The 18,189-nt window shown below is 44.6% G+C and overlaps 2 protein-coding genes and 1 long non-coding RNA gene across 3 annotated transcripts in view; 1 reads left to right on the top strand and 2 right to left on the bottom strand.

Moving 5' to 3' along the window:
• Positions 1–18,189, bottom strand: part of LOC143807584 (uncharacterized) — a 1,151,218-nt gene that overhangs the window by 810,240 nt on the left and 322,789 nt on the right. The gene's annotated exons all lie outside the window — the stretch shown is intronic.
• Positions 6,316–18,189, bottom strand: part of HEBP2 (heme binding protein 2) — a 32,317-nt gene continuing 20,443 nt past the window's right edge. Inside the window, exons 5-6 of the mRNA XM_077292814.1 lie at positions 11,545–11,725; positions 6,316–7,214 (exon numbers count right to left, since the gene is read on the bottom strand). Of these exons, the coding sequence (XP_077148929.1) occupies positions 7,037–7,214; positions 11,545–11,725 (359 nt within the window). The 3' untranslated portion in view covers positions 6,316–7,036. The remainder of the gene's footprint in view (positions 7,215–11,544; positions 11,726–18,189) is intronic.
• LOC143807577 (uncharacterized) lies at positions 14,315–16,258 on the top strand. Its single transcript, XM_077289256.1, has 3 exons — positions 14,315–14,709; positions 14,791–14,947; positions 15,069–16,258. Exons 1-3 carry the CDS (start codon positions 14,595–14,597, stop codon positions 16,000–16,002), a joined length of 1,206 nt encoding a protein of 401 aa, XP_077145371.1. The 5' UTR covers positions 14,315–14,594; the 3' UTR covers positions 16,003–16,258.

Genomic DNA, 18,189 nt, shown 5'->3' with positions numbered 1-18,189 from the left:
CCCTTTTCTGTCATTTGGGATATGTTTCCATTATATTGCTGGTATTGCATTGGGGTTTGACCTCAGTTGCATTATAGTGCTGAGACCATGGCATGGCATGGCGAAGAAGATATGGAGGGGCGTGGCCTAATACAAGGGGGGGTGTCGGCTGCTTCTCCTGCTGCCTGTGTGGGACTGTGCAGGACTGCAGAGCACAGCCGCAAAATCGGGACAGTCCCGCAGTATGAGGGATGGTTGGGAGCTACGTTCTTCCAACAGGTGGCGCTATAGAGTTCAAGTCCTCTTTTTCTCTGAAGAGGCAATTTGAATATTAATTCTCTTCAATTCTCTTTCGTTAAAAGTTATTTCCCTGTTAGAAAGCAGCTGCAGTCTTGAATTCTCATTCCCTGGACTACAGTGACCAGAGGAAGAGAAAGGTACCCCGTGGGAAAAGCTGTGTCGGTCCCGGCTATTTATGTACAAGGGACTAGGGATGCTCGCCAACCATTTGCTCAGTGGATCCTGTCTAAGTACTGTGCCTTTAAATAACTCGGCCACAACTACCCCCCCCAGGTGCCCTTGTTACACTGTCAGTCAAAGTCCCTGGTCATGCTGACAACTGCCGCTCCGAACTGTGAGTTGTGACTGTAGTCGAGCCATGCACACTTCCATGACTGAAAGCTGGGAGCTCCTGGTAGGAATAAAGTTAATTTTTTACCAGAGGCCACTTTCAGTAAGGTGGCCGGACAACATTGTAACACTATTAACCTGCAGATTAGCCCAGTAGCTGCACATTAATAGCCTTTGGGGACATTAACATTTCTCTTTAAACACTGCAGAATCCAAATCCTAAGGCCGGGGTCACACATGCGAGTTTTACGGACGTAAGAGCGCAGAAACTACGTCCGTAAAACTCGCATTACATACGGCACAATTATTCTCAATGGGGCTGCTCCTATCAGCCGTATATTACGGATCCGTAATATACGGCTTTCTACGGCCGTACAAAATCGCAGCATGCTGCGTTTGTCAGCGTATTGCGCAAAAAAATCGCCAATGAAAGTCTATGGGGGCGAGAAAAATACGGATTCCACACGGACCAGCAGTGTGACTTGCGAGAAATACGCAGCGGTGTTAGTGAAAAGCCGGTAATTCAATTGCCGGCTTCTCATTTCTCCTGCACAAACCCGACAGGATATGAGACATGGTTTACATACAGTAAACCATCTCATATCCCCTTTTTTTTTTGCATATTCCACACTACTAATGTTAGTAGTGTGTATGTGCAAAATTTCAGCGCTGTAGCTGCTAAAATAAAGGGTTAAATGGCGGAAAAAATTGGCGTGGGCTCCCGCGCAATTTTATCTGCCAGAATGGTAAAGCCAGTGACTGAGGGCAGATATTAATAGCCAGGAGAGGGTCCATGGTTATTGGCCCCCCTGTGGCTACCAACATCTGCCCCCAGCCACCCCAGAAAAGGCACATCTGGAAGATGCGCCTATTCTGGCACTTGGCCACTCTCTTCCCACTCCCTGTAGCGGTGGGATATGGGGTAATGAAGGGTTAATGCCACCTTGCTATTGTAAGGTGACATTAAGCCAGATTAATAATGGAGAGGCGTCAATTATGACACCTATCCATTATTAATCCAATTGTTTGAAAGGGTTAAAAAACACACACACACATGATTAAAAAGTATTTTAATGAAATAAACACAGCGGTTGTTTTAATAATTTATTGCTCTCTCAATCCATTTGCAGGCCCTCGCTTGGCAAAATAATAAACGCACAAGATACATACCCTCAGTTGAACCGTCACGTCCCACGAGGTAATCCATCTGAAGGGGTTAATTATTTTACAGGCAGGAGCTCTGCTAATGCAGCTGTGTGCTCGTGCTTGTAATTCCCCGGCGAATGAAGGAAATGTAGGTCATTGACCTACATTTCCTTCAGTCGCGGTGATGCGCCCCCTGGTGGATGTCCTCATATGACCTGGAGCGTGGGAAAAAGTTCCCAGGCTGCAGTTCATGAGAACATCCAGCAGGGGCGCATCACCGCGACTCAATGTAAGTACAGATCCAGCTTTCCTTTCAACACCCGGGGATTACAGGCACGAGCGAGTGGTTTATCGCAGCTCGTGCCTGTAATATTAGTTAACCCCTTCAGATGGATTACCTCGCTGGACGTGATAGGTCATCTGAAGGTATGTATCTTGTGCGTTTATTATTTTGCCAAGCGAGGGCCTGCAAATGGATTGAGAGAGCAATAAATTATTAAAACAACCGCAGCATGTCAATTCTTTGTGCGGATTCCGCAGCGGTTTTTAACCTGCACCAATAGGAAAGTGCAGTTGAAAAACCGCAGAGGAATCCGCAGAAGAAACCGCGAGAAAATCCGCAGTGAAAACCGCAGTGGTTTTGCACTGCGGATTTTCCAAATCCACTGCAGAAAAATCCGCAGCAGAATCCGCAACGTGTGCACATACCCTTACAGTGTGCTAAATACTCACAAACAAACTTTCATGACTTGCAGTATAGTTATTGTTTTTGATACTTTTTGTACCTTGTCCATCAATTAAACTTGGCCTCACTGCACAGGGAAGCGGCTTAGTGAAAAATGGACCCGGCCTCGTCTGCAACACAAATGCACCGAAATTGTGGAGCAAATTTCTGATTTAAAGTAAGCCAACTAATAGGTGGTTTAAAGTTAGGGGGTTAAATGATCATTTAGTGTGCCCTGCACCAATTGTGTTGTTCAATGCCTGCAGTCGGGACTTTTAAACCCAGCATTAGACAAGATCTAAATATATATCAGATTTATCAAGAAGGATTAAAGGGATTTTGTCATCAGATTGATATTTTACTACTAAGAACTCCCCCTTTAAAGGCTGAATATATGACCAAATAACTCCTTTCAACTGAAGGAGATAGTACTGGATCCAGGGAGGGGAGGGTAAGTAAAGCTCGGCTTGTTTTTGCACACATTACTGAACCTATGGTTTAAAGTTAGTCAAAAGGGAAACTGCTTTTAAGCAATAATACATTTTATACAATGTATGTTATGCAAAGTATTGTGTTTAAATATGCCGCTTTATTTTATTTTCTCAGTTGTGTAAAATGTAAAGTGCACAGAACCTTATAGGCACTAATGTATGCTGTTCTTCTAATGTTTGGTGATTACTGTGCAGTGTATAGGGAAATAATAGAGATAGGTTTAGGACATAAGGTATAGTATAGGGTTTATAGTTCAGAAGGGAAAATATGCAGTGGTGGGCATATTAGTTAAGTAGTACACAGGGTTAGATATGGTTAAAAACTTTGGGACCAGCGCTGGTAAAGTTCGTATAAAAATGGGGCACTTCCTGGTTAGACCCCATATATGGAATATGAAGTTTATTGATTGATGTTTATCACTATTGCATTTCCTTCTTTGCATCTTTTTAATGGGCAGTGTAATTGATTGTTAACTAATTCAATAAAGATTGTTTGTACCTTTTTGAAACATACACTCCGTTTTCTCCCTTTTTGCGATGGGATAATCAATGTAATGAATCCATTATTGCTCATACCCAACCAGGATGGCACCAGATCCTGCGCGTGTTTCGTCAGAGCCTTCATCCAGGAATGTGGCATCGATAAAAAAAAATTCTGTCGACATTATGATTATATCGTGTTGTTATGTTTCTTTGTGCATAAATTATTGCGTTTCTAGGCGCATAAATTATGGGAGGTCTAGTATTTCCTAGTGGGTTCTTTTATTGGTTGTGACCTTTAATTAGTACCACATATAGCACCAACATTCTCTCTGCAGTTTAGAAATTACAAATAGCAGCATACTTATTTGACCATCATTAGGAATAATTCATATTTCTGCTATCCCTTATTGGCCCTTTCTTAAAGCAATTGAATTAAAAGTGTAACAGCCATAAACATTAAGGCACAAAGACATAAGAGGGGATTTCACCCCGCAAACTGTTTAAATGCGCATGTAACTCTTGTAAAGACAGTTCAGCAATATCTTTACATGGCCAGTCCGTTCTTGTTAATGAGAAATTAGCATTTGGATAAATATCCAAATGAGGCTGTAGATCTGAAGCCTCTGTCACTCTGTTTGACTGATAGCTACATATTTTTTGGACTATAAGACGCACCGGTCCTTAAGACGCACCTAGGTTTTAGAGGAGGAAATAAAGGGAAGAAAAAATGAAGAAAAAATTCTTTACTTAACATCCCCTATCCTGGTATATATGGTCCTGTCATCCCCATCCTGACACACATAGCCCCCCTCATCCCTATCCTGGTATGCAGGGCCTCCTCATCCCTAGCCTGGTATGCATGTCATCTCTATCCTGATAGGAATGGTCCCCTTCATCCCTATCCTGGCAGGCATTGTCACCTTTATCCCTATTCTGGTATGCAGGACCCCATCTAGTCCTAGTATGCATGGTCCCATCCCTATCCTGGAATGCAGGATCCCATCCTTAACTGGGTATGATTGACCCCCACCCCCATACTAGTATGAATAGCCCCATCAGAAAACATTAAAAAAAAAACATTACACTTACCTTCATGGCACTCCTTCGCGTTTCTTGCCGATGCCAGCAGCTGCTTAATGCTTGTAAGCAGCGCATGGCAGGGACATCATGCGCTGCTTGCAAGCCAAAGGGCAGCTGCCAGAATACTCACTGATCTGCATGCCGGGACTGTGCAGCGCCCCAGAGTCCTGGTCGTTGCAGTAATGTCGCTCTTCCACCAGGGGGAGTGATATTACGTCTGATGGTACTAAAGGAGTTCACCTTGCCAGGTATCACAAGTCACACACTACACTTCACACTCCAGTCCACCAGGGGGAGCCTTGCTTCTATCTATTAGGGCACTCCTCACAGAAGGGTAAAACTGGTGGGTTGGATAGGAAGTGAGTCAGAAGCTGCCTGGGTTTGACCCAGAGAGGACCTGTCAGGCAGACAGGGGGAAAAGGAGGAACATCTGAGCTGCAGACAGAGGGTCTCTGTCAGGGGTGGGATCCTGACAGAGGCCTAGCAAGAGATAGAATGTTACGGAGCTGTGCCTGCACCACATGCGGCAGCATCCTAAGAAAGGACACGAAGCGAAGTGTATTGTGGAGAGTGAGAAGCGAAGTCACAGCACAAGGAGATAATACCGGGAGGAGTTCTGCCCCAAGATCGGCAGCCTCCTTCTGAGGCGCGTAGCCGGTGGCCGGAACACCGAGGGAGTAATTGACTCTACGCATTACTTCAGAGACCGGCAGGACAGTTAATTCCAAGTTGGCTGCCCGACCTTAATACCTAAGAAGACACGGAGGCAAATTGTGGGAGAGGGGCATCTCTAGGGTCCCTATAAATAAGCTCCAGGCCTACCCTGTCATACGGGTTGTCCTATCCATACCATCTGGGGGACAGAGAGGGAGAGAACATCAGAAACATCTACAAAGGTTGTGAGGACTATCCCGTGGTGCTCAGCAGGGAGGTACTACAACACACAGGCGCTAGTAGGAAGGCTACTCATTTTCACCTGGTTAAGAGAACTCTGGATTTGCCTTCGGACCGGCCGGACTTCGCCTGCCCTGTGAACGGTACTCTGGACTGTGGATGCTGAAGTCTTCAGTAAAAGGTAAAGAGACTGCAACCTTTGTGTCCTCGTTATTCAATGCGCCTTACAACGTCCACCATCACCACCTACACATCAGGGAAGCCCTGGGGACATACTTCACCTGTGGGAAGGTATACCATCTAGCTGCCACTCCATCATCCCAGCGGACCCCTAGCAGCGTCGGTCACCCTGACCGAAAACCACAGGTGGCGTCACGAACACCAGACAAACTTCACACCTTTTAATTGGACACCCCTCAGAAGGGCCACGGACCGGGTCGGGCCACCGTGACATCCCCAGAACCGAGAGAGACCCGGTACCGAGTACCCCATTGCCCTTAACGTGGGGGCGCTCCAACTGTATGCGTGGAGAGCAGTGAATATTCATTGCTCTTTAATAGCAGTCACAGTGTCAGCCGGAGCCTTCCTGCAGCTGCAGGTGGTCACGTGTGCCGCTACTTAAGATAAATGAATATTCACCGCATTCCACACCCATGTGAATATTCATTACCTTTAGTAGCTTCACACATGACCGCAGGAAGCTGCAAGAAGGCTCCGGCTGACACTGTGCTCGCTATTAAAGAGCAATTAATACTCACTGCTCTCCACGCATACAGTCCCAGCATGCAGAGCAGTGAGTATTCCAGCAGCTGCCCTTCGGCTTGCAAGCAGCGCATAATGTCTCTGCCATGCGCTGCTTACAAGCATAAAGCAGCTGATGGCATCGGAACAAGATGCGGCGAGGAAGCGCCGGGAAGGTAAGTGTAATGGTTTGTTTTTTTTATGTTTTTGGATGGAGCAATGCATAGCAGGATGGGGGGCAATCATACCAGGATAAGGGTGGGGCCATGCATACCAGGATGGAGATGGGAGCCAATCATACCAGGATGCTATTAAAGAGAAATTAATATTTATTGTCCTTCATGCCCATGGGTGTGGAATGCAGTGAATATTAATGTCTCTTTAAGTAGCCGGCTCCTGCCTCTGTGACACGCTGCCTCACCGCTGTCCCTCCCCCACCTCTCCACCACAGCCAGAGCTGGTAGATCCAGACTATAAGACGCACCCACCATTTTCCTCCACATTTTTGGAGGAAAAAAGTGTGCCCTATAGTCTGTAACAAATGGTAATTTACCTGAAATTGCACAGCATAGAAACTGTCAGTCAGGCAGGAGGAGGTGGAGCTGGGCAGTGAATAGAGATGGAGTCACAGAGGCTTTAGATCTACCAAAGTCCTTTAGCTCATTTAAATATCAATTGAAAAACTGATTTTTCATTAACAGAGGAAAAGACTGGCTATGTAAAGGTATCTGTGAAAGAGCTACATTCACATATAAATAGTTCTGGGGGTGAATCCTGTGGAAAGATTCCCTTTAAGAACTGATTTCTTAAAATATATACAAATGTAAGTCTACTTTAGATGTACTATGGCACTTTATAGAGTCGTCCATCATTGCTTTGCTATCAACCACACCTCGTTGTGCCGATTGAGTAGCTTAAATGGGCTGTCATATCCGGCCGTGTAGTAGATGCTCTCATCAAACAGCTTTCCATCTCGTTTTAGGCATTCTGATAGCTGCAAGATTTGTTCTTGGTTCTTCACGCCATTAGTAAATCCTCCAAAAGATCTTTAAAAACAAAAAAGAGAAAATTATTGTGTTTATTACAATGAATATCTGGCTATGCTAACATCCTAAGCAGAGAAGAAATAGTGATTTACCATTCCTCTATCTGGGTAATACTAAATAAACACACTATATACTGTTAAGTTTGGGTTAGGAGATCCATGGCCAGTTTGTGCATCATGACTGGTACTCAGACCATGCTACACATTCATCTGAATTCAGCTGTACAGCCATAACCTGATCACACTCTCTGTCGTCTATCCAACTATTAATCCTAATTTTCGTTTTACTTCATGTGACAGTCTGGATTCACTTTCATGGGAAACTTTGTCAATTAATATTTATTCAGTAGATGATTAAATTGTTCTAGCTCCTACAGATCGTGACATGAAAATGACATGAAACGTTGTCTTCCTCTTTTGCGATGTGTACAGAAATAAAAGCACCGTCTAGAACTAGTTGAATCTTTATATAAATCACTAATATCACGGAGTAAGATAAAGAGATGTAAATACATTTAAATGTTGGGTCCAACTCAGGAAACTCCCCACTAATCTTAATTAGTGAGAATTTGGCCCAGAAGGTGATATCCAGCTGATCCAGGGCAAATTGCTGAAATCTTGAAAAATAAGGGTCAACGCTGTAAATGTTGAGACTTTGCATAAATTTTATGTATTTCTTAAAAAAAGATTAAAAACTAATGAAATGTTTATAATTGCACTTAAGTAATCATAGAAACATATGATTAAAAAAGCTAAAAACAGTGAAGTGGCAAAATTTATGTTAGCTTCAAAACCTCTGGCCACAACTGTAGACAATAATACACAGGACGCATTACAGTTAGCACTGGTCAGCCCGCCACATGGCGTTACTAATAGGCTAGGATCCAGTTGCTGTGCATACTCTGTGTGAACATTGCTGCAGATTATTATTTGCACTGGTGTGCCCAGCGGCCAATCCCTGATTGTAGGCTGGCTGTCTCATTTGGTATTACCACACCTGTGTAGTCGCCATCTTTACTTGGGGCCCACTGCACCATGAGAGTGCATTTGATTTGAGGCCTAGACAGGTAAGCACCTTTGCCTGTTTTTCTGTGGTGTTTTTTCTAGAATAGTGGAGGTTTTTTCCTCTTTTTTTCCTCCTGTTGTGGTTTTTGCTGTTAGACTAGGACTGGCAAGCGTGAGGACCCGTGACGTGGGTTGCCAGCTTATGTATTGTGGCCATAATATTAACTAATACCTTACATTTTTCGATATGTTCTTGTGCACTTTTTTTACTTTTACTTTTTGAGGTGCAGTTGGGCCCTGATGGCTTTGTAAGTTGTGGCCTCTGTTCACACAGAACGCATTACAGTTAGCACTGGTCAGCCCGCCACATGGCGTTACTAATAGGCTAGGATCCAGTTGCTGTGCATACTCTGTGTGAACATTGCTGCAGATTATTATTTGCACTGGTGTGCCCAGCGGCCAATCCCTGATTGTAGGCTGGCTGTCTCATTTGGTATTACCACACCTGTGTAGTCGCCATCTTTACTTGGGGCCCACTGCACCATGAGAGTGCATTTGATTTGAGGCCTAGACAGGTAAGCACCTTTGCCTGTTTTTCTGTGGTGTTTTTTCTAGAATAGTGGAGGTTTTTTCCTCTTTTTTTTCCTCCTGTTGTGGTTTTTGCTGTTAGACTAGGACTGGCAAGCATGAGGACCCGTGACGTGGGTTGCCAGCTTATGTATTGTGGCCATAATATTAACTAATACCTTACATTTTTCGATATGTTCTTGTGCACTTTTTTTACTTTTACTTTTTGAGGTGCAGTTGGGCCCTGATGGCTTTGTAAGTTGTGGCCTCTGTTCACACAGGACGCATTACAGTTAGCACTGGTCAGCCCGCCACATGGCATTACTAATAGGCTAGGATCCAGTTGCTGTGCATACTCTGTGTGAACATTGCTGCAGATTATTATTTGCACTGGTGTGCCCAGCGGCCAATCCCTGATTGTAGGCTGGCTGTCTCATTTGGTATTACCACACCTGTGTAGTCGCCATCTTTACTTGGGGCCCACTGCACCATGAGAGTGCATTTGATTTGAGGCCTAGACAGGTAAGCACCTTTGCCTGTTTTTCTGTGGTGTTTTTTCTAGAATAGTGGAGGTTTTTTCCTCTTTTTTTCCTCCTGTTGTGGTTTTTGCTGTTAGACTAGGACTGGCAAGCGTGAGGACCCGTGACGTGGGTTGCCAGCTTATGTATTGTGGCCATAATATTAACTAATACCTTACATTTTTCGATATGTTCTTGTGCACTTTTTTTACTTTTACTTTTTGAGGTGCAGTTGGGCCCTGATGGCTTTGTAAGTTGTGGCCTCTGTTCACACAGGACGCATTACAGTTAGCACTGGTCAGCCCGCCACATGGCGTTACTAATAGGCTAGGATCCAGTTGCTGTGCATACTCTGTGTGAACATTGCTGCAGATTATTATTTGCACTGGTGTGCCCAGCGGCCAATCCCTGATTGTAGGCTGGCTGTCTCATTTGGTATTACCACACCTGTGTAGTCGCCATCTTTACTTGGGGCCCACTGCACCATGAGAGTGCATTTGATTTGAGGCCTAGACAGGTAAGCACCTTTGCCTGTTTTTCTGTGGTGTTTTTTCTAGAATAGTGGAGGTTTTTTCCTCTTTTTTTCCTCCTGTTGTGGTTTTTGCTGTTAGACTAGGACTGGCAAGCGTGAGGACCCGTGACGTGGGTTGCCAGCTTATGTATTGTGGCCATAATACTAACTAATACCTTACATTTTTCGATATGTTCTTGTGCACTTTTTTTACTTTTACTTTTTGAGGTGCAGTTGGGCCCTGATGGCTTTGTAAGTTGTGGCCTCTGTTCACACAGGACGCATTACAGTTAGCACTGGTCAGCCCGCCACATGGCGTTACTAATAGGCTAGGATCCAGTTGCTGTGCATACTCTGTGTGAACATTGCTGCAGATTATTATTTGCACTGGTGTGCCCAGCGGCCAATCCCTGATTGTAGGCTGGCTGTCTCATTTGGTATTACCACACCTGTGTAGTCGCCATCTTTACTTGGGGCCCACTGCACCATGAGAGTGCATTTGATTTGAGGCCTAGACAGGTAAGCACCTTTGCCTGTTTTTCTGTGGTGTTTTTTTTGTAGACAATAATAGTCTGAAAAGGCCAAAAGGATTAATATACTGTAAGTAATTAGAGTGGCAATTTGCACTATGATCAACTTACTGTAGCCCCATATAGGAATCCCCACATGTATCTGACCTACAAAATATTGGCTTCCTTAGACCTCTAGAGCTGTCTGTTTGGCTGTGTAGTATACCACTGTAGGAATGGTGGAGGTGATGTTCTACCCCAACACCTCAAGTTGCTAAATGTATTTATACTAATGTATGTATGTTGTCAAAGTAAAATCCTCTGAAGCTGCTGTCTAACCTGGATAAGAGTTTACTGAAAAACCCGGCCCAGTTCTGGGAGGGGGAACTGAAGGTTAGTACCAAGTTCAGGAAGTGTCAAGGGCAGTTGGAGGAAGTGTGGTGAAGACACAGAGAGGTCATAGGCAATAGGCTGCTAGGGACAACGTGAGCCTGTTACTCGGAGCAGTGAATTGCCATAGAACCCTTCCATGCAAATCCATCTGTTGGCCTGGGAACCTCAAGATGGACGTTGGCACACTAAGCCTGCGTAGCTGCATTGAAAGATGGATTGAAAATGTCAGAGGCGGGAGGTGATGCAATCCAGGTGCCCTGCTTGTGGTGAGGAAGAATTCCTAATGCTAGAGGAGTTAGCAAAAGGGATGCTCTACCCATAGCGAGAATTTAGGCTGAAATTATGTCCGGTACCTGTGGGAAAGACTGTAACCCATTGGGCCCTATCCTATATGCCTGATTGTAATGACGATAAGTTGCCAAGTAAAAGTTTGACTGTTTTTATGAATTTGGTGTCCCCTGGATTGCCTGCTGTGAAGATTCTGGAACATGGAAGCTTGGAGTCAGTGAAGGCCTATGGGCCACAAGTAAGTGTGATGCACCCCATACACAGCAGCAAACCAGGACTGGGACACAATTTGTGTGTAGGGAGCCAGAGCAAACGGGAGCAGCTGCTCGCCCACGGCTACCTTGCTCGGGCACCTTACACCACCACGGCAAGTATGAATTTGTACACAGTGAATATGTAATAAGGATGTGTTTTCACACATAGAATTCATATTACAGAAAGTGGAAATTACTTATAGCTAAATGACTACTGCGTCCCATGCATATTTCCACTGTAGAACACCATATAGGTTGATGTATAGTAGGACTAACACAATCTTACCGCACGTAAACTGTTGTTTGAGGTCTTTCTGTAACAAATACATTGATCTCGGAGGGTTTGGGTGGGTCGTCCTGGTGATCCAGGGGAATGTAAAATGAAACTGTAATTGTGGATTCACAGGCCGGTCCTGTACCTGGCTCTATAAAGGTGGTCACCGGTGCGGTCATCTCAACCTTTACTTCTGCCAGGAACATGGTAAGCAGATAAGAAAATATAGTAGGTGAACTTCAGAAACTGGCATACTGAATATCAACTACAATTTCAATTTAAAATCAATTTTTAATAATAATACTACCACCTATATTTCAAAAATCTAGAGGTGACCTATCTTTTTGATACAGGTCCAAGACTCCATGTGGCGGAAGATAATTTTGAGGCAGGGATGTAGGCAAGAGGGGTGGCAGGGGGTGTTGCATAGTTAAATCTGCCCAGGTCTGTAGGACGCAGATACAATTGGATAAGTTACCATACAAAACCATGTACTTCCATAGGCTGCCTGCAAGTGAGTTTAGACATGCAGCCTACGAGGGTCTTGGAAATGATGCAGGCAAACTGAACGCAATAATGTCCTCACAGCCGTCTGTGGGATGCTGGTTTATGGAGAGCATATTTAGAACTGTTATCTACCACTGCATGGCAGTTGTATCATGGTAAATCTTGTTATGATGCAGTGATTTTTATTCAGTAGACTTATGGGGTATTATTAAGGCCTCTTTCACACTTCAGTCTTTCGGCGTCAGTCAAAAACCGCCATTTTCGTAAAATGGCGGATCCGTTTTTTTTTTTGGGCGGATCCGCTATTTTTCCATTGACTTGCATTAGAGACGGATTGTGGCGGATGGTCGTCCGTTCCATCCGCCTTGCGACGGATCCGTCGATATTTGGCGGACGTTGTCTAGACATTGACGGACTTTGTAACGTTTTTTGTCGCCGGCAAAAAGGCGGAACGCGGCGGATCCGTCGCGTCCGCCTTTTTTTTGAATGGGTGCCTATGGGCGACGGATCCGTCGCGATCCGTTTTTTGGCGGATCCGTCGCCTCAATCCGCTTTTTTTGATTGAGCATGCTCCAAAAAGTTGCAACTTTGCCCAGACAACCCAAAAACTATATAAAGAGGACAGGTCATTCCCAAATGTACCAGCCAGCAAGAGAGACCCTTCCATGCCCGAGAGACCCAGCCAGACCCAGCCAGCAAGACCTCTGCCAGCAAGACTTTGCCAGCCAGGCACTGCCATCCAGCCAGAGAGGCCCTGCAAGCCAGAGACACTCTGCCAGCAAGACTTTGCCAGCCAGGCACTGCCATCCAGCCAGAGAGGCCCTGCAAGCCAGAGACACTCTGCCAGCAAGACTTTGCCAGCCAGGCACTGCCATCCAGCCAGAGAGGCCCTGCAAGCCAGACCCTGCCTGAGACAGCCATGTGAGTACTGCCATCCAGCATGCATGCATGCGTGCGTGCGTGCGTGCTTGTGTGCGTGCGTGTTTGTGTGCGTGCTTGTGTGCGTGCATGCTTGCGTGCGTGCTTGTGTGCGTGCTTGTGTGCGTGCTTGCGTGCGTGCATGCTTGTGTGCGTGCGTGCTTGTGTGCGTGCATGCTTGTGTGCGTGCGTGCGTGCTTGTGTGCGTGCTTGCATGCTTGTGTGCGTGCGTGCTTGTGTGCGTGCTTGTGTGCGTGCATGCTTGTGTGCGTGCTTGTGTGCGTGCGCCTGCCTGCCCTGTTTATATGTTTTTCATACTATTTAAGCTGTTATTTTTTATAGCTGTGGTGTAAAATGAGTTTTGTGTGTGTGTATAAATGATGTGTGATGTGTTCTGCATTTTTGTTGTTATCCCAAATGTTATAGTATTTCAAATAAAGAGCAGTGTAGCTCCTACTGTACCATTAAAAAAAAAAATTTTTTTTTAAAAAATAGTAATAAAAATTACACCAAACTGTCAGTAGTCTCATTTCAAGATAAATGTAATATTGGGTAAACATGCAGTAAAGGTTATATATATAAATGTGTAATGCAAATCTTGTGTATAGAATATGTTATCCGGTTTTAGAAAATACAAACTGTAGGGTAATCATAATTACCAATTTTTGGAATTGGTATTTTAAGTTCGAATGAGGAACATTTTTGATAAGGTTTGATAGGTGGCTTTTACCAACATGCGCATTGCGCATATCAATTTCAGTTTTGGTGTTGCTTTAAAGGGTTCTTGGGGTTTTTTTTTGGTGGGGAAACAGGGCTAGAGGGTTTGGCAGCTTGTGCATCAAGCATATCTACCATATAAAGTATGACGGTTAGAAAAAAAATTTCATTTTGTGTGGGATGAAATGTAAAAGTTTTTAAAAAAGATGTAACTGTTAAATCCTACAGCTGCATCTATCCTTGTGTATAGTAGCTTAGAACTGTCTGTATACTTACAGATACTTGGGACCAAGAGGTACGCAAAGACCATAATGTCTTCTTCTGAGAGCCCCCCAGCACATCAGCAGCAAACTGAGGTATTGTATTTTTTTTTTTTTGTTCTGTAAAATTTTTTGGTGATACAACTATGGTCATTGTTTTTTAACCCTTTATGTGTTCTGTATTCACAGAAATATGAAGCAGAGGGGCTTACAGAAGGAGACGGACAGGGTGGAGAAAGACAAGGAGCGGGAGCGCATAGTGTAAGTTTTGAACAGACCGATCCTCACATACAATGCACTACACCCAACACAAACATTCATGACAGCACACACAATACATATGCCTCAATCTAAGAACATTATTAATTTTTTATTTTTTTATTTTTTTTATTAGTCCTCACAATCCGGGGCTCGACATAGAGTTCCTCAAAGCACCTCCCATAGTCGTCGGAATGATAATCGCGGCGGTCGCCGAAGAGTAAGTTCCTTTTTGTTTTGTTGTGTAGTAAAATGTAAAATTCATGTGTTGTAATCTTTCCCTTTTTATTGTTAGATTTTTCGTAGGCTTCACAGCGTGCTCCCGAACAAGATGATGAAGAGGAGGGCATCGATGTGAACACCCTCATCGAAGCAGTACAAAGTAGGGAGCCGCTGTGGAACATGTCGGACCGCCGCCATGCTGACCAGTTAATCACCCGACGGCTATGGGAGGAAGTGTGCAGTGCTGTTATGGATAACTGGGAGGAACTCGATGCTGGGGCCCAGGATCTAGCGCGTAAGTATTCACACTTCATAACCTTATTTTAGCATGATTTAATGTGGTGTATAGTAACCAATTTTTGCTATCTCTTTCCAGGTAACAGGATTATCGTGCGGTGGCGGTCAATCAGGGATCGCTTCAAGAGGGAGTTTAATAAGGAGATGCAGGCCCCGAGTGGATCTAGAGGACGCAGGAGCAGATACAAACATGCCAGAGCCCTGTCGTTCCTACGGTCGACGCTGCTGAGCAGAAGGTAAATATTCAACACCACATATTTTCAGTCAAACTGAAAAAATGTGTAACCTTCAATTTTTTTGCAGTAAGGGCAATTGTAATATAAAGATACTAATATTTTTTTTCTTCTTCTTTAACAGCACTTTCTGCAGCACTCGGGAGCCTGCATCAGAGTTGCAGCCCTCTGGAGCGATCCCTCGAGAGTCCGCCACCGGGGACCACGTCGACCCCTCTGTTTCTGCACCTACCCTTTTGTTTGATCCCTCAGCCTCATCCACCAGCGCTGGAGCAGCAGGGCGGACTTCGTCACTTGAAGCTGCAGGTGATGAGTTAGAGTTCCCTTTACCCCACCCCTCTGCCACTGCCGCAACTTCTAGACCAACTTTGTGGTCAGGACGGCAGCGCCAGAGAGGTCAGGAAAGGAGCTATGCGCCTGACTTTTTGCATCTGAATGCATCCTTTCACAGTGCCATCAAGCTTTTGAGTGAGCAAACGTCTGCTGGGTACAATATGCTTAACAAAAGCATACTTGAACTCAGCAGTCGTCTTGATAGGATGCAATCAGATGCAAACCAGTCACCAAGGCACTGTTTTTTTCAGGCGGTCCTCAGGCACATGGAAAATCTAACTCCTGACCTGCAGATGCATGTGATGCAAGGCTGCCACACTGCTCTAGCGCAGGCGATATCCCATGCCCCTCCACCTACCCTTCATGTGTCAACACCTTTCCCCTCTCAATCCACCGTCTATCCTCCCATCCGTCCTCCTCCTGTACGTCCTCCTCCCGTCCATTCTACTCCTTCGTCATTTGTTCCTTCCCCCCTTAGTCTTTCCCAGTTTTTAACGTCCCCCTTCCATTCTTCCCCTTTAACTTCTCCGTTATCAATCCCAGCAACACCTTCATACCTCACACACACCACATCTGCACCTCAAGTCTCTACACAACCTCATGTTTTCACCACCCATTCCACTTCTGTTCCTCCCCGTGATGTCCTGTCCCCCACTCTCGACGTGGTCCGCCCGCCTGTCAGCCCCTCCGCTACTATCTCCACCCAAAACTATGAGAATCTGTAAAAGTCAATAAATAAACAGTTGTTTGGTTTAAAAAAAAATTTATTGTCTTTCTTTTTTTTTTTCTTTTAATTTTTTAAGTCACCAAGGTTATGGCAATAGTAACATTAACAGTGTTTAAAGGGTACCGTTGCAAAACATACAATGCTGCATTAAAGTAAAAAGATTTTGTATGCAAACAAAAATTGGTATTTTTACAAGTATAAAAATAAATAAATTTTTTACACCATTTCATACTGCCAGTCAACTGATCCTGCAGGAGACATGAAGTAGTCTGCAAAACTGTCCCGCATTCTGCAGACTGCAACTGGACTGCGAAAAGTGGGGTTTTGGTAATCCCGTAAGGTGCTTTCTGAAACATTATCCTCCAGGGAAACTTGTTCTTTTGATAGAACAAAATTATGCAGGACAACGCACGCTTTGACCACATCATCGACAGTTTCAGTCTGCAGTTTAATGGCAGTTAGTAGCACTCTCCATTTGGCAGTTAGGATGCCAAAGGCACATTCCACTACTCTGCGTGCTCTGGTTAAACGGTAATTGAAAATTTTCTTCCTCTGGGTCAGTCCACTACTTCCAAAGGGTTTAAGCAAATGTGGGGAAAGCTGGAAGGCATCATCTCCAACACAAACAAATGGTAACGGTGGACCGGTGGTTCCAGGGAGAGGTCTAGGGGGCGGAAAATCAAATGTCTCTCCATATAAACGGCGCCCCATTGGTGAATTTTTAAAGATTTGTGAATCATTTGCACGTCCATACGCACCTATATCCACAGCGATGAACTTGCATTGTGCGTCAGCTATGGCCATCAACACAATAGAGAAATACTTCTTATAGTTATAAAACTGTGACCCAGAGCCTGAAGGTTTGACGATCCTTATGTGCTTTCCATCAACTGCTCCAACACAATTTGGAAACTGGCAAATCTGATGAAAAATTTGGGCGATCTCCAGCCACCTCTCCTGTGATGGCTCTGGGATGTATTCCACTTGTAGGCACTCCCACAATGCCCGGCAGGTATCTCTGATGATCCCCGAGATGGTGGATATCCCAAGTCGAAATTGAAAATGGAGGGATGAGAAGGACTCTCCAGCTGCAAGGAATCTGTTAACAAAAAGAAAAGACAATACTTTATAAAAAAAATACAAAAAAAACCAACACAGTTATAAGTCTGATGAATGAGAATCATTTAATAAAAAAATGACTTACCGAATAGTCACCATGAGACGCTCTGCTGGTGATATTGAGAATCGCATCTGGGTGTCTCGTCTCCGTATACAGTCTTCCACATAGCCCAATAAAAATGCAAAATTTTCAGCTCTCATCCTCACATAATTGAAGAACTTTTGAGGGTTTTCCCTTAGTTCCATGTAAAGCGTGGAATAAACACCACGGGTCATACGTTGTGCTGTGATGGGATGGATCCACAGCCTTCTCTTACGCCGCTGCCGTAGGATTCGCAGTCTTCGTTCCTCCCTCTCTCGAACGCTGACTGCCAACTGATTTGCCTCAAAAGTAAAATCTGCATAGATCTTTGCAATGTTCGCCAGGACTCCTTCCATTTCTGCCACTTTCTCTACAACCTTTCAAAGATGTGGTGTAAATACACGCTATATATAGTTTTCCAGAAGTTTCCAGTAGCCAATCACATTGAAATCCTCCCCTTTTAAAAAACGGATCCGTCAAAAAACTGTTGCAACGGATGTAAAAACGTTCGCAACGGTTCTAACGGATCCGTTTTTTTAACGGATTAGGGCAGCTGATCCGTTAAAAAAACGGATCCGTTAGAACCGTTTTTGCATGAAATTTGACGGATCCGTCGATCCGCCACGATGTCGGACCCAACTGACGCCACACAACTGAAGTGTGAAAGAAGCCTAAGTCAATCTTGCCTACTGGGAGTGCATGGTAAATATGTGACTGGATTGTTTAGAAATGATGTGCCATCCAAGCATCAGTGGCCACATCCTCTACTCACAGAGTCTGCTGCACAGCAAGGGAAAACACTTACCGTGATTACTACTGCTACTGGTAGAAAGGCTATGTGCACACATTGCGGATTTTGATGCAGATCTGCAGCATTTTTGGAAGCGCAGAATTGCATCAAATCCGAAGTGTAGTGAACAAGCAATGTTAGTCAATGTGAAATTCAGAATTAGTGTGCACATGCTGCGGAAAAATATGCGCGGA

The sequence above is a fragment of the Ranitomeya variabilis genome, chromosome 2 (genome assembly GCF_051348905.1).
Source record: "Ranitomeya variabilis isolate aRanVar5 chromosome 2, aRanVar5.hap1, whole genome shotgun sequence".
Taxonomy (NCBI): Eukaryota; Metazoa; Chordata; class Amphibia; order Anura; family Dendrobatidae; genus Ranitomeya; species Ranitomeya variabilis.
The sequence above is the reverse complement of the archived record's forward strand: the minus strand, read 5'-3'. Positions and strand labels throughout refer to the sequence as shown.